This window comes from Apaloderma vittatum, unplaced genomic scaffold (assembly GCF_000703405.1).
Source record: "Apaloderma vittatum isolate BGI_N311 unplaced genomic scaffold, ASM70340v1 scaffold303, whole genome shotgun sequence".
In the NCBI taxonomy this organism is placed as follows: Eukaryota; Metazoa; Chordata; class Aves; order Trogoniformes; family Trogonidae; genus Apaloderma; species Apaloderma vittatum.
In genome coordinates, this window is record NW_009709558.1 from 1 (window position 1) to 17128 (window position 17128).

Sequence of the window (17128 nt, forward strand, 5' to 3'; positions counted from 1 at the left end):
GCCCGGCGTGTCTCTGAGGTGCTGCGCGGAACTCGCTGACTTTTAAGAAGACGTTTGAGATACAATTTTTAAAAATTTTTTTATTCTTTTTTGGAACCTCTCTCTGGGCTCCTGTGGCAGCCCGGGCAGGTGGGACTTGCTCCTCCACAGGGTTTCGTGGAGCTCCTTGTTTTTCCGTTGGGAACTGCCTCCCTTCCATCGAAAAGGAAGTCTTTGGGTTTCTGTACATATATTTTTTTCATACCTTGCACAAACCCCTTTTTTGGGCAGCACCCGACCGGCAAAGCTTTGGAGGAAGCAACCAGGACCAGTGACCAGCCCCCTCACCATGTGGACCTTTCTGGGTATCGCCTCCTTCATCTACGTGTATAAAAAGTGCGGAGACCTCATGACTTACGCTAACAAGGAGGTGCTGCTCTCCGTGTTGGTGTTTTTCTCCCTTGGCTTGCTGCTGTCCTACAGGTACCGCTTCAGGGGGCCCAAGCAGCAGCGGCAGCAGAAGAAGACCCACCTGGGGATGCTCTCTGATGTTCTCTCAGCTTTACCACTTGTTGGCTTCTTCTGGGCCAAACCCACTCCCGGATCTCAACAAGTTGAACAACCCAAATCCAGAAAGGTAGGTTCAATTCAGACATGGCACGTGGGGTGCAGTGTTTTCCTGCTCTTCCCTCTGGCCGCTGATATTCTGCAATGGGGTGGGAAAGGCACTAAGGAACAGTTGGGGAGGGTTTGTCTTTAGATGCTGGATGTGGGACTTGGCATATTTTGTGTTAGTTTTGGATGGCAAAAGAAACAGTGAAACTTATTTAAATGACAGACCAGGACTTCCGTAGAGTCAAATCAAATGTGTTTGAAGAAAGATTTGTAAAGGATGATTATACTAACAGAAAAATATCTTCAGCTGCCAGTCTGTGGTAGAGATGAAGTACCGGAGCATCCCTCCTTTGAGGAAAAGCCGAGAGAGCTGGGACTGTTCAGCCTGGAGAAGGCTCAGGAGGATCTCGTCAGTGTAGATAAACACGAGGGGAGGGTGCAAGGAGGATGAAGCCAGGCTTTTTTCTGTGGTGCCTAGTGACAGGTCAAGAAACAATGAGCACAAACAGAAACACAGGAGGTTTACTCTGAGCGTCAGGAAACACTCTTTTACTGTAAGGGTGCCTGAACACTGGAACATGTTGCCCAGATTGCTGGCAGAGTCTCCATCCTTGGAGGTGTTCAGAACTTTGCTGGACATGGTCCAGGCCAATCAGCTCTGACCCTGCTTGAACAGGGAGCCCTGGACCAGGTGGCCTCCAGAGGTCCTTTCCAACCTCAGCCGTTCTGTGGCTCTTTGATCAGCTTCCTGATATTTATGAATAAAACACATTTGTCTGGACAGCTGCAGGTAGAATTGTTTGGAAATTGTTGCTAATCTGCTGCTTTTATGATAGCTACAGGACCCAAGCTCAGACAGTCTGTTCTCCTGAGCCCAGCATGTGAGATGGTGGAGAGAGCTGTAGTTTGTGATGAACTTAGCAGGAGTCCTGTCAGCTCAGACTGGACATGCATATTCAGGACCTCTGTGGGTCATCACTGTTTGGCCACTTTCCTGTATGCTTCTGAGCGTTTTTGGATGAGCACTGACCCCTTGCACAAAAGACCTTGAAACTATTTTTATTTTATTTTTAGGGCACAGCCTTCCTTTACCCTTATTTTTTGTATTACCTCAATTCACATGGTTTATCTTGCACTCCTTTGCTGTGTTGTAGATACAAACATGACACCGTGCCACTAGAAATTCTGTTGTCAGTGTTGTTCTGGGCATTTGTTTCACTGATGCAATCATATTTTTATCACTGTCAGCACTGCAGTACTGAGGCATTTGTGAAAGAGTGAATTGGGCACTATTCTTCATTCTACCAGCTGGATAAATGACTTGCAGGTTTGCACTGGAATGGCCGTTGCATCTTTTTTTGACTTTGAAATGTGTGTGATTAGGTGCTGTTGGGAAGGTACCATAACATAGCTGGTCTTCAGGTAACAGCTGGTAGGTTAACTAATGTGTCATCTGATGTGTGTCATTTCTTAACAATTTTGAACATAGGTGGATGGTAATTTTGCCTGTAATTTTGACTGTCCAATGAATTTTCATTTCAGGACCACTTCTTTATATCATTTCCCACATACCTGCTTTCTGCTGACACTTTTCCTTGCTGAGAAATACGTTTTCCAGTGAATCTGGTAACTTTTTCATTGCAAAGTGCTAAGGCCTCTGTGTGGTAGTGGCTCACTGGTGTGAAGGCATTAGTGTGTTACTTTATGTAGAGTAAGAATGTGGTACAGTCTTGGCTTTCTGCCTTCTATAGGAACTTGACTTTCAGTCTCTGAGACTGTTAATGGTTTGTCTTTGATCAGCAGGGAATTTTTAAGGAATTATCATCTTGATTTTTTCGGGTGTGGGGAGTATGTTGGGTTTTTTTTGTTTTCGCTACTTGTGGTTTTGGACAAAACTAAACTGGAAGATATTCTTCAACAACTCATGCTCTCTCAGTCCTCTGGGTGAAAGTAGAACTAATCAAAGCCAGCCCGCTCTGACAAGGTTATGATACAGATACATTGGCACATGTAACTTTGCTGTGTTTCTCTTCTGAAGGGCAAAAGAGAAGTAAACTTGTCGGATGGGTACCTGACAGAAACTGCTCCAAATGCAACATTGCCATCCCAGTACGATCCAGAAATTATCATTGTGGGATCGGGTGTCCTTGGTTCTTCCCTGGCCACGGTGCTCTCAAGGGATGGAAGAAAAGTGACTGTGATAGAGAGGGATCTGAAAGAACCTGACAGGATAGTTGGAGAATTGTTGCAGCCTGGAGGTTTTAAGGCACTTAGAGACTTGGGTCTTGAAGGTGAGTGCATTTCAAAATGTATATCAACAACACAACAACTACTACATTTTATTATTTTTATTTTATTTTTTGAAAAAGCATGCCTACAGAAAAATGAAGAAATACGGTATCTACACTTAATATTTGAATTAAAATTGCTTGCGTATTTCCAGTTTGCCATTTTAAAAATATTCATCCTTCAACATATGTGTTTTGATTAGGAAAATTTGACTATATGTAAAGAAACACTTCTCAGTCATAATTAAGATGAGTTTTAAAAAGTCTTTAAGCAAGCTATTTGCTTCTGTTTTGCAGATACAGTAGAAGGTATTGATTCTCAACTAGTAAATGGTTACATAGTTCATGACATAGAGAGCAACTCAGAGGTTGAAATTCCTTATCCGACATCTGAGGATGGCTGTGTGGCGAGTGGAAGATCTTTTCATCATGGCCAGTTCATCATGGGTCTCCGAAAGTCAGCTATGGCAGAGCCCAAGTGAGTCACCCTGTGAACTGCGTGGTTGGGATCCAGAGATTCAGAAGCACTGTTCCCAGCATCCGTGAGATTCTTTAACCCTTTCACCCTGTCCCAACACAGAAGGGTGTATTCAACAAGACTGAGAGAAAGCAACAGCTGTAGTTACTCGTTCTGTTTTCTGTAGACCTGTTTGAGTTGCGTATACATAGATCAATCAATCATAGATCAATCACAGAATGGCCTAGGTTGGAAAGGACCTTAAGAGATCATTTAATCCAACTTCCCTGTCATGGGCAGGGACTCCACCTCTTGACTAGACCAGGCAACACCTGGGGACATCATACGTTACCCTTTGGGACAAATGAATCTTTAAACTATGGGGAATATAGATTTTAGATACTAGGTGAGGTATGGGCCCGTTCATGTGAAAGAACAGTTAAGGGGTAAAGCACTGATTTTTCTTCTGTTGATTCTTGGGTTTGGCATTTTACCAAAGAAGAAGTGACCTCTTTTCGGAGAGCAAAGTGTAGAACTTCTTTGATCAAGAAATAAGTGGCATGTCTGGTATTATTTCTTAGAATCATAGAATGGTTTGGATTGAAAGGAACCTTTACAGGTTGCCTTAGTCCAACCCTCCTGCAACGAGCAGGGACATACATCTCTTCCACTGATGCTATCCGTGATGCCAGAAATCAAGCTGTTTTCATATTTGCATGTTCTGCTTTTTTCTGATTGCAAGAAGATGAGAAAAATTACTAGAAAGGAGCACTAAATGGAAGTAGCTCTTTCAAGTTATTAACTTCTGGTTTTCAGAATCTTGAAGACACTCTCTCTTCCAAATGAAATAATAGCTAGTGTTTGCATTTTTCTCTTTAACTGATTTATTTCTTTTATAGAAGAGATGAGAAGGAAACTTTTATTGCAACAGAAGAGTTTGTAGGTGCTGTTTTCTGTGAGGTGTTGTTTTGTCTTTTTTCCCCCTAAATAATACTTACAAGGCAAACATGGCATTATCACCTTTTTACCTTACATGTCTTTATTCTGAACTGGAAAATTGCTTTTTTACTATCTGTTATATCATATGAATTTCTAAAAGTAGCACTAAAAGGTAGCAACTCTGTTGTACAGTTAAAATTAATGACAGCGGCATTTACTAGCTATAAAAGCTAAAGCTTTCTTTTTGAGGCTTTGAGTTTGTTGAAATTCAGGCAGCTCATGGGGGAAACTGCAGTAGTGTACACAGTCTTTGAAACCAAAGCTTACAATAGCTAATGTTACTTGAATTCAGTTTTCCCGTTTTCCATACTGTCTTCGATGTTCCTTTTGTCTGTATTTACTTTCCATTTTAATTGTAGCGTAGAAAACTGCATGTTAAATTAAGATGCGGGAGAAATCAAGGTTAATAGTGCAATGAGGCTTTGTTTTTCTTCTCAAAGCTTGTGAAAATATAGGGGATAATTATTACTGATTCATAGATAGCCTTTATAAGTACTAGGCAATATGAATTTATTTCAGATGAGTAAAATTAATTTTGCAGAGGAAAGAGGCAGGGCATCATTAATTAATTATTTTTATAGTGGGTGAGAACCAGAAAAAGAAGCGAGCGCCTAGTTGCAATGACAGGTATAAAAGAAATGTAAAGCTAATAGGATCCACAGAACTCTGATTCAGCTGCCATTAACCTGACGTGTTGCCGCACTCCCCTGCAATTGAAGTTTCCGTTGGTGTGCTTACACATAACCACTCCTGTTTTGATACAGCCAGCGTGCCTGTTGCCTGGCAAATGAAGCCAGTCACGATCTGCTCTGAAATTTCTGTGCTGGCTGACGTGTAGAAAGGCATGAATTCAATTGCTCATGTTCTCCCTGAGAGCCTAAAATATCAAACTGTTGTATTCACATGTGAGCCGTTAGCTCATTTCTCCAAGTTGTGGAATTCCACCTGGATACAAAAATATTTGCAAGGGAGAGAGAGTGTCCATTTTAATTTGCCAAATCTGAACCACTGGGATCAGATCTAACAGCTCGGATCCAACAAGGGATATAAGTTTACAAAGATTTAATTTGTGAACCCCGAATAGCTCTGGTTGGGAGGTAGAAGTAAGGGATGCTCAGTTCAAACTCTGAACACAAGCATTAGCAGAGCTTTTAAGCATTTAAAAAAAAAAAAAGTGTCCTGAGTTCTGGAATTGAAGGGCTAGATATCTCTGCCCTAAACATGTTAGATTATTTTGGACTACTCTGAGAGTTAGGTACCTCGGTTTTGTCTAGTGTACATGTTAAGTGTTGAAGCTCTGCTTTGGATCTTGCTGCTGAGTTCTGCATTGGGTCTCACCCACACTGTCAGCATTTCCCATCATCTGGCAGGGATGACTCAGTCAGCTGCGTCATTTCTGACCATTATTAACTGTCAAACTCCACTCTGCATCTCTCACGTGGCCATGGAGCACATAAAACACAACTGGGGATTCTGCTAAGTGGTAGTCGGGTGTTTAACATAAACACTAAGGTTTTAGAATCTTTTCAGGTATCAAACCAAGTGGTAGTGTTGAACTGAAATGAATTCCAAACACTTTTTGACGTTCAGTGTGGCCCATCTTCATAAAATTCAAAGTCGACAGAGAAAAGATGAGTGAAAATCTGATTTTCCTTCTGTGTCTAGTGCCTTGAAATGTTGGCATCATTAATCCTCTTCCATTCTGTTATAACCCCTCTGTTTTCTTTCAGTGCAAAATTCATTGAGGGCACTGTGTTACAATTGCTCGAGGAAGATGACTGTGTTGTGGGTGTTCAGTACAAGGACAAAGAAACTGGAGACACTAAGGTAAGACAGTTTTCTGTTAGGATCTGTGTTAAAATATTGAGAAGATCGAGGGTTGATTGATGTATATATACATGAAACTTTTTAAAAACCTATTTCAGAGTACTGGTACAGAAATAATACAGTTAGCAAGAAAGCAAAAGCTTTACTGAAGGGAGATTACTTGCTAGTGGATACAGTCCTAGCATATGGGAATTCTTGTTATAACTTCTTGTGCAGCTGCTGCTTTCACTGTCTCTGGTGAATTCAGTTTTGACTAAAAATTCTGTAACCAGTGTGTTCAGGTGTGCTCTGGTGGGGAAGATGGGAATTTCCTGCCGATGCCCTGGTGCCCTCCATAAAGAATTGGGAAAGTTCCAAAGTCGCTGGAGGATGCTGCTATGAGCATTACTAGCAAAATCTCTCTTCTTTAGGTGTAAGAGAGCCTTTAAAAGTACTTACTCGAGGTAGGAGAGCTAGCTGGCTCGAGATCCTCCTCAGGCACGTGATCCTCCTTCAGCCCACGTGATGGCCAAGTGCTGTTGAGTAGGAACCTTGGCCCCTCTTGAGGCACCTGGAGGAAGGGAGACGTCCAAGTCCTGTTCCTTGGTCTTTTTTTACATGTCACATCAAGTGAACAAAACTGTATTAGGAAATCCACTCTAGTAGAATAAGGCATTGAATCACACATGGGTCCTGGAAGGATAGGAAGTTTGGAGAAGAGGAGTCTTTTGGGGAGTGAGGTGATTTGGTGGAGTTTTCTGCCCCCAGTCCAGCTGGCTTTATCATCCAGCAATATAGAAGGGTTTTTTTGGTTTGTTTTATTTGGGGTGTGGAGGGGAATAGTGCGTATTTTGCTTTGACATCTGTTTTTAAGCTTTACACAGTTATGGATGTTGTTGTGATTTCAAGTGTGACTTCCTTCAGCAGTAGGGTGAGCAGTGTTTTAGCCTGCGTTTTTTCTGAGAGCATGAATGTTCTGAAGGCTTTGAGCTTCCTCTCTGGAAGACCCTGTTTCATTTGCTGGCCTAGATCTCCTTTGGTTTCAGAAAGCTAGTGTAAGAACTAAACATTTCTTCTTAACTGTGTTTCTCTACCTGTGACTTTTTACAGCTGGCAAACTGCTTAGAGGGAAAATCCCCAAAATGAGAAACAAGCCTGTTTACATTCCTTGGCCTGCTTTCATAAAGAAAGGAAGCTGATCTATGTTGTTTGTCTGTATTTTTCTGTTCTTTCCATCCCTGTTGTCCACCACATTACTTTTCTGATTTTTATTCTTTTACATGAGATTCCGATTAGCCAGTATACTAATATTAAATATTAATATTAATTAATATTAATATTAAATATTAAAATTTATCAAAACTAGGCAACTGAATAGAGTAAAGGTCTTAGCATGCTGACTGTGGAGAAATTGTAGCATGGATGTTCAGATCATTAGGTGCCAGGGAACCAATACGGGCAGGTAACTTGGCTCTAATTGTGGGAAGAAGTAGAGCTTGCAGTCATCTGAGACAGGAATCCATAGGAAAAAGTTTTCATTAGTTCTGCTCAGGAGCTTGCTTCTATAAGCTCAGACACCATAAACATAGATTATTTCGCTCAGCTCTACTCTCGTTTTGTCCAACTTCCCTTCACACAGCAAAAGACATAAAGATTGTGTGACACAAGTTACTTAGTTCATTCCTGTGCAGGAGAGAACTGCTCTTACAGGAACCAGTTGCATACTGGCTCACCAGATGCCTCCATCCAATAGTAAAATGCTTCCCAGGACTACTAATGAGACGTGGCGTGCTTTTTTGACTTGTTAATTATATCCTGAAAGCTTAAAAGAAAAAATTTTTTTTTTTCCTGCTCGTGCCAGATTATGCAATTATTGGAGGCCAAGAACTAATGCTCAGTATAAATGTATAGTCGTTTACTGTTAGATCACTACAGACATTGAAAAAGCTGTAGGTAGAAAGATACATCTACCACTAAATAATACTGCTTTCTAAATTAATAATGTTATATTACAATATCAGTAAAATGCTTGAAAAACATATCTTAATGTTCAGAAAAAACTGCTTATGTTAGAGAACAATTATGTGTTAAACATTAGGAATTTGTGCATAAGTTCAGGCTGAACCTAACCAGCTTACTCAGATTTTATTTTGTAATTTGTTCTTAAAGTTCCTAAGTATACTAGGAGTTGCTCAGAGTTCACTGCCTGGTCTTTTAGAAGATCTTGGTATACCTACTGCATTGCAGTTTGTTACACTTCAGTTTGGTTTTGTTTAGTTTCTTATGCCTGGTTCTTTAAATTAAAATCTCTTCTTTATTTTCTTCTGAAGAGCATTATACACTGAAGGGAGCAATTACTCCACTCTCTTCTCTTTTTTTATCCAAGTTTCTAGACAGTGCCCACAACTATGTTATCTAAATGCATGTGTAAAAACCTGAAGTATACTGCAGGAGCAAATTTTAGAGGAAATAGAGTTAATCGTGAATATGATCTTTGATCCTCTTATATGTTCACTGTTGTGTAGAACATCTGATGCTCTACAAGGGAAAACGAGAGCTTGGGAGTTGTTTCCCACTGTTCCGAAGCAAAAGTGAAAATGTCATATTTTTAATTTTTTTCCTTATGCTTACAGGAGCTTCATGCACCACTTACTGTTGTAGCTGATGGACTTTTCTCCAAGTTTAGAAAAAACTTGGTCTCCAACAAAGTTACTATCTCATCCCATTTTGTTGGTTGCATTTTGAAGGTAACGTACATGCCTCGTACTATATGGGCGAGTGTGCTACCGCTTAAAAGCGTGGGTCTGAATTTCACTTAGTACATCGTTGTTCATTATTTTTTCAGAATCAGTTAGAGCTGTGCTTTGAGATATTTATCCAGCTGTTCTGTTTCACTGTCCCACTGAGGAGTGCTTGGAAATTTTGATCTCTGTTTTTAACTCTTAAATTATTGATGCGTGCTCTCTCCCAGTTCTAGGATAGCTGAGCTTGCTAGGTCAGACTTAACGTTTGGTACAGTTACAGGCTAGATTTTCAATTCTTACAACACTTTCAGGTAACTGTGAGGCAGTTTTGGTTTTGTCATTGTTTTTTTAAAAAGTGGTTATTGTTAGATTTGTGATTTTAAGAGTGGAATATAGCATTAATCTTGAGTGTATAGTTGCACAAGGGAGGATTTTTAAAAATGGACTAGGACTTAACATAGCTAGTCTAAATTGAGCATTGGACTCACTAGATCAGTTCACAGAAAATTTTTTTTTCTCTCTTTTTAAAGAAAAATGAAGTTCAGCATTTCTTGTAAGGTAGTGCTATGTGCACTGTTAATGCCATATCGTATATAGCACTAATTTCTGGATTAGAAGCAGGCCCCATTGTAAATCTGGAACCCAGTTTGTAAAGTTGTTTCCCTGGATATAGGTGCTTTGGCTGGTTTGTGTTCAGATACCAGTAGCAAAGGTGGTGACACCCATTTTTGCACAATACGTGACAACACTTACTCAGGGAGCAGAAGAAATCTTGAGTTTTAGGTGGTTTGACCTGCCAGGATGATCTGTGTTTTATACTCAGAAGAATCCACAAACTGTGCTCCTGCCTGGGGGGGTATCTTGTAGCCAGGTACACACATACCTTTGGGACCTATAAATGTCAAGAGAGAAAGTGGGAATCTAGGTTGGTAGCTGAGTGGTTGGAGAACTCGGGTACAAATCCTGGGTGAGTCTTGCCCTCTGTGGCTGCTGCATTAACTATTTCATTAACAACTAAGATAATTAAGGAAAAAGGAACCAGAACTATGGAATTTTCACTCTACTGGGAACACCGACTTGGAGGAACTTTAGTGCTTTTTTGGGTCCCTAACACACCACTGCGCAAGTGCTTCCTGCTTCCCTACTTTTGGAAACTTTTTAAAGACCTAGTTAGAAGGACCTCTTGATTCTTCCTCAGTTGATATCCCCAAGTATTTGTACACAAAGTAGTGTTTTTCTGTACCTCCCTTTAGGAAAAGAAAATTATTTTACCAAAAATGACTACACTGATTACATTACAGATTTTCAAGGGCATATATTAAATATTAGTGAGCTAATCAAATGAAGTGTATAGCTTGGCATATGTTCTAGCAAATATTAAAACGTACTGTCAAAAGAATTGTAACTAGGCTGAAGTTCAGAACTAATTTTTTTTGAAAACGCTTCTTTTGTTCACTTAAAAAGTAACATAAACTTAATATGATATGGGATTTTATTTCAAAGTATTTCAGAAACTGATTTTGTATATCTGAAATTTAATATCCTTTCGTTAATCAGTCTCAAACTTTCTCCCTCTGCTTTTCTTTTTAAGGATGCACCACAGTTTAAAGCTAATTATGCTGAACTTGTTTTGGCTAGAACTAGTCCAGTACTAATCTATCAGATTTCTTCAACTGAGACTCGGGTCCTTGTTGATATTCGAGGGGAAATGCCAAAAAATTTGAAAGAATACATGGTTAAGAACATTCATCCACAATTACCTGGTAAGTCTAGAAGGTTTTCCCTCCATGATTGCCATAATTAAATGTGCCAAAAAAGGCATGTTTCAGTGAACCCATTCGGGCTGTGTGGGCTTTTGACGTGTGCGCAGTTCCTGTTTCCCTTCTTGGAGTTTGCCCTTCTTGGAGTCCCTATCACCCAGCAGTGTGTTAAGTGCACATCGGTGAATATATCACATCTTAGAGATTTTATCTCTTAAGTAGAGGTTAAAAGGGATGTGTGCAAATTATTTTAGACTCTCTAGTGTAACTAAAATATTTGGTTATTGCAGATCACTTAAAGGAACAATTCTTGATAGCAGTTCAGAATGATCGTTTAAGGACTATGCCAGCCAGCTTCTTGCCTCCTTCAGCTGTAAACAAAAAAGGTGTGTATTGTGAAACAAAAAGGAGGGGAAAAGCATTATAATTTTTTTCTGGGACTTAGTGCTTTGCTGTCATAAACATGTATATTTTATTCAGTACAACTGTCTCTTAATTCTTCTATGAAAAGTATTATTTTGAAAGTGTGTACCTTGGGCATAGATTAGCTGGAATGTTTATTGTTGACACCAGACTTCAAATCAGTGCCTGCTTTGTTTTTGAGTTTAAATCACTCAGTTGCTCAAGCTTACACAAGTGTGATCTTTTTAAGGAAAACCTGATTAAAAAAGGAAAGAAATTAACTTAAAAAATTGTATGGGTTTTGACACAAACAAATGCATACGTACAGGGAAAGATATTTTCACCTTGATCATATTAAAGCCTTTTTAAGCCTGTTTATAAAGACAGAGATGGGGCTTTTTTTCCTACTTTCTTTTTTTCTTTTTTACTTTCTAGTTATTATTCATCTTATTTTCTGATGGGAATGAATTCTTAGTAAGGTTCATTTTTTTAAAAATAGTAAGTTTGAGTTCCAAGACTACATAATGGTCATACAGTATCCCATTAATATTTCTCTTCTGTCTAGGTGTTCTTCTTTTAGGAGATGCATATAATATAAGACACCCTCTAACTGGTGGAGGAATGAGTGTTATTTTAAACGATGTTAAAATATGGAGAAGTTTGCTCCAGGATATTCCAGACCTTTATGAAGATTCTGACGTTCTTAAGGTGAAACTTTACTTTGGACTTATTTTAGGCAGCTCTTGCTGCAGTTTAACCATACTTAAAGTTGTACGCAGCTTGGGCACATGGGCGTTAGCAGCGAGGCACAGCAGTTTTCAAGGCTTTGGGTAGATAAAGCACACGTTGGGCATTCCCCACTACCAGGAGCTGTGACAGGCGAGTGCTGTGGCTGTGTGACACAGAGCAGATTCCAAACTCTGCTTGCAGACCTTCTGCCTCTTGCCTAAGGAGGCTGGTGTGCTGCGCCTAGTTGGGATGCTTTGCTGAAGTAACCTGGCGTTCCCATATTAGTAATGGAATTGTAACTTAGGTTGATTTTAAACAGGATGGGTTTGATCCGTTACACACGTGTAGGTGGTGCTTAGAGAATAACAAGCACGTGCACTGAGTTTTTTTTCAAGATGCTTCTCAGTGCTCCACGAGCCTCTTGGCTGCTGCATTCATCTCACTGGAGTAAGTTAGAGGACATCTTTCATTCCCAGGAATCAGCACCACTGGTGTCGACGCTAGTTTGGGTTTTTTCAGTGAGATTTAGACCAAAATTCTGATGAGGAGATAATAAGGTTTCTTATTTGTTTGTTTGCTGCTTTTAACTAGGTTAGGCTTATTGTCTTGGCTAAATTACAGCTAGGGTAATTATTGACTACAAGTAGATGATTTTTAAAAATTAAAATGTGTATTTGAAAAATACAAAAATACGAAATTTCAAATGTGCATTTGAAAATTGAGTAAGCCATACAAGGACCCTGAATGTCAGGACAATACAGGACTTACCTGACCAAATGCAGATACTTACATCTCAGCTGGTTGCCTCAGAATTTTGGTTATTTCCTACTTAACTCTCAGTCAACAGAGAGAACTAAATGAGTGTTTCTGGCCTACCTGAGGCATGTACTATAGGATGAGATGAAGCATGGCCTGGAACTACCTTTCTAAAGTTCCTTAATGACCTAGCTTGGAACTGATGCAGCATATTGCTAAATTAACTCTGCCTTTTCATGAATATGACTCTTACCATCTCTTTGGGAATCTTTTGAATGCTTTTCTATATTTACTGACATAAAAACTTTCTTTTTTTTTTTCCTTTTCCAGGCAAAAAGAACATTTTACTGGTCAAGAAAAAAGTCTCATTCATTTGTAGTGAATGTTCTTGCCCAGGCACTTTATGAACTCTTTGCTGCCACAGATGGTAAATATATTTTAAAGATAACTTCGCACTCATTACAACTTGGCAAATAAATGTGCCTGGAGAGTAGGGGATGTGTATGGGTATAAGCATGTGTTTGTGTGAATATGTGTGTATATATGTGTATCTATGCATGTATATTGATTATATATTAAAAATATATCCGTCCAAGTAAAAATATATCCGTCCAAGGATTTTAATGAGTTAGCTTGTGTTCTCTGCCTAGGTGTTTAGTTCTAGTGTTATATAAACAGAGTTTTAGCAATGTGAAGGCAAGTCTGAGTTAGTATTAAAAAAACAGAAACAAAGAAAAACCCCACAAACAAAGAAAACAAATGGAGAACACTTGTTCTTGTGTCAGTTAAATCAAGAATATGTAGATCTATAAGATTATCCTTTACTTAAATAAAAGTAGCTCTAAATCTAGTCAAATTTACAACAGCTACCAAAGTCCTTAATATCACTGTTGCTTGTGTGGAAAAAGTTTTTGTTATGTGTCGGATATATATTTGTTGAGATATTTTAATTCATTTTGTAGATTCCTTGCATCAGCTAAAGAAAGCCTGTTTCCATTACTTCAGACTTGGTGGAGAATGTGTCTCGGGTCCGGTTGGATTGCTGTCTGTGTAAGTTCAGAGTGCTGGTAATGGTTAACGTGAACTGGGTCGAGCATTCGGGGCTCCTCTGAGGATCTGCTCTGCTCCCAGTCAGTCAGCTCTGCACAGGGAGAGTGCTCTGCATGGGCCCATATTTTTAGGATTATGCTAAAGGTTGGAGCTTTAGTAGACATTGTCTTTAAAGGCTTTCTTTGTAAAAAATGCCACTAAAAGCTGGAAGGAGGTTAGTGTAGGTGGCACAGGAATTGGAATGCGGTAGAAGGAGCCAGACCAGCAGAGGAGCCGGTGGGGATGTTTCATGCTTGACAAGCTGAGAGCAGCAAAGGATGAGGTCTCCCACAAAAGAACACAAGGAACAGGGGAATTAGTAACGATCAAAGTGTTCTGAGTGACCCTGCAGAAAATAGTGAATGCACAATAAATTTCTGAACACGTTGAGAATGTGTTCTTTTATTTTTTTCCCATTTTGGAATGAGAGCTAAAGCCTGGTGAGAATAATCCCCTGGGAGGTTCCAGGCTACTGGAAGAGAAGGGCCAGCGGCAGCGTGGGCTGCTCGGGCTGGAGAAAGGAGAATGGGCTTTGTGGTAGCTCCAGGACAACCAACTTGGTATTTATCAGTAGACACAGTAGGATCAGAGCTGCCTAAATCCGCAGGCTGAGCGTAACCTTGGGTGGAGATCTCAATTTGTGACATGAAGGTTTGTCAGTCCTTTCTGATTTATGTGCTTTATCTATTTATTTTTAACACAGGTTATCTCCTAAGCCAATGGTACTGATTGGCCACTTCTTTGCTGTGGCACTATACGCTGTTTATTTTTGCTTTAAGTCAGAGTCCTGGATCACCATGCCTCGAGCATTTTTCAATAGTGGAGCTATTCTTTACCGGAGTTGTTCTATAATATTTCCACTTATTTACTCTGAAATGAGGTATTTAGTCTACTAAAATCCAGGAGGAAATGACTGGAGGAAGAAAACATGAAAATCACGCTGCCTTCAAAATCTTTGGACATGTACTATTTAATATTGTTTTGTGTTTTCTTCTTTTTGAAATGCAATTTCCTTGATAAGGATTTGACTTAATTTTGGTTTTGTGGTTATATGTATATATATTACATGTAAATATTCTTTTCTTTGCAATTAAAATTCATAAAGGAGTTAGCTGTTTACAAGGATGGTAATTATGTGTTGGCATGTGGTAGATAATTGCCAGTTTTGTCAGAATTTCATTCCTTGCTTTATCCATTGCTGAGTGCACCACTATTATTAATAAACTGAAAAAGATTAAAACTGTAAACCATATGCTGCTATTATCCTTCACGCTTTTTTCTGTTCAGTAATTCCATAGAATAGACTGTTTCTTTATTACTGTGAAATACCATAACATTCTTGATTTGAGTTATTTCATTAGGATTTGTGTTCTTTTTCAGTTGCAGCTATGATACTAATCCACTGACACTTAAAAGGACACTGTAGAGGATTTCAGATCTTGAGGTGTCACCAGATCTTTACCTTCAGTCACTGTTGCGAGTGCCGTGTTGCTCTTCCAAAATCATTCTTTTCACTGGAATTAATTTAAACAAGTCATAATCAAACCATAGCTCTGGCTACTGCATTGCACTCAGGTACTGAAAGCACACGGTTTTGAAACTTTTTTCCTGTCTCACTTCCTTTTAAAAACGAAGGGGTTTTGTTTTGGTTTACTTGGTGGATGTGCAACTGAAGTTTAGCACTGCCACGAACCGAAGCACAGCAACAAACCATACCCACTGAAATAAATTCAGGCCAGGCTATTTTCAGTAGATAGTAATCTAGTATTACTAAGAATTCATGACAAGTATCACAAAAGTGTCCTTTTAATACTTAGAGTATGATTTTATTCTTTTTTTCCCTGTAGAAATTACTGCATGCTACTAACAAGTTCATGTCTTGTACTACTGGTCGCTATTCCTCTCAGTGTTGTCTCTATCAATATGCTTTCCTTCCTTCTCGTGTACTTGCATTTTTCCTTGCCTTTCTTAGGATTGCTTTGGGTATGGATGTGCGACTCTCCTATTTTGGCTTGCTTAAACAGTCGTGCCGCAGCACAGCCAGCAGCTCAGAGGGCAGTAACAGATGAGCTTTTCTGTACTGGTGAAACTTCCGACTCCATCTTGAAAATGACAGATTGCATAAGCTGTATATAAACATACATTTTATGTTGGACTGTGGAAAAAAATCTGTGGAGAGGCTTTTATAGTATTTTATTTGATGGATATTTCAAATTGCCGATTCTTTTCCGGAAATGAAAGTATGTATATTTTTCTAACACTGTCACTTTTGATACCCTCTTGAAATTACACATGGCATGAATATGTCTATGTTTAAGCTTAAGGCTAAAGTACTAATATTTTCAATTCTCATTACGTATGGTAGCAAAATGATGCCACTTTAAGGGGATACAAAGTTTGCGGAATTTGTACAAGTGTTTTCAAAATCTGTGACAATTTTGAAAATAGTAATTTTACATTTTCTATTTTATTTTATTTTTTTAATATTATTTGCAGTCAGTCTCTTTAAAGTCAAGGATGAACAGTCCTGAGCCAAATATGCATCCTCAGCTAACTTAAATAAAAAGTTATGATATCTGTAGATTTATTTTTTTTTTGTTCTGTATCTCTGGTTAATGGGTTTTGTTAGGTTCCAGTTTATCAGGACGTGTGCTTAAATTTGCATATATGTTAAAGCTCTTTCTTTTCTTTTCTTGAACCCAATGCTTGGTTAAGTGTCTCGATGATCAGGGTAATGATCATTTGTTGGAAATCACCACGGGGAGGAGAAAAATCTTGCATATACATTGTCAGGAAGAGTGACCTGAAAATATGTCTCTTGAAATGGTTACATGCCTTGTCCTCAGGACAAGATGAAGGAATTACTTTGAGGTATCAAACAAACTGGGGTCGTTTGGACACTGAGCAGCACAGGGTGCGGGCTTCGAACCAAAATTACCAATGAGTTAGTCTTGGGTAGGGTTTGACAGCATCAGCTGGACTCCTGTTCCAGCTGGTTGGTGGCGTGCAGTGGCACTTTGTCCTGGTAAAGAAATATCGCAGGGCAGAATTTCCAGCTGTGCTCCATCCTCACTGGCCACAGCGTTTTCCTCGGAGACACAGTTTGGTGGCAGGGGAAGGTCATGAAAAAAGCAGTTGTTGAGCCAGATGAGGGGAAGAAGAGGGAAGCTGGCAGCGGGTGGGCTGTGTCTGCAGGTAAAATGGAATCTCACGTTGCTAGTCACAGTGTGCAACAGTCTCCAAGAGTCTTGTTTTTCATTTTCTGCGTCTGTATGCAGCAAAGGGAGGTGGGATTCCAGGAAAGATGTGTCAAGGGCATAATTCAGCACAGTGCACGCTCAGACAGCTCACAGGTTGCATCAAATATACCTGCAAGTATCTATCTGCAGACTCTAAAGAGGTTATTTCTAAGGATTTTCACACTCCACAATTTCATACCATGCTGTATGCTTAACAATGTGCTTTGGCAAGTGCTGTGGGCGCATGAGCCGTGCATCATGGGTG

The 17128-nt window shown here is 39.5% G+C and overlaps 1 protein-coding gene across 1 annotated transcript; it reads left to right on the forward strand.

The window, feature by feature from the left end:
- The first annotated feature begins 322 nt into the window (after positions 1-322).
- Positions 323-14874, forward strand: SQLE (squalene epoxidase). Its single transcript, XM_009866953.1, has 11 exons — positions 323-616; positions 2633-2885; positions 3180-3360; positions 6069-6165; positions 8778-8891; positions 10480-10651; positions 10939-11034; positions 11616-11758; positions 12866-12962; positions 13498-13585; positions 14328-14874. The coding sequence occupies exons 1-11, from the start codon at positions 329-331 to the stop codon at positions 14518-14520; spliced, it is 1722 nt and encodes a 573-aa protein (XP_009865255.1). The 5' UTR covers positions 323-328; the 3' UTR covers positions 14521-14874.
- The last annotated feature ends 2254 nt before the right edge of the window (positions 14875-17128 follow it).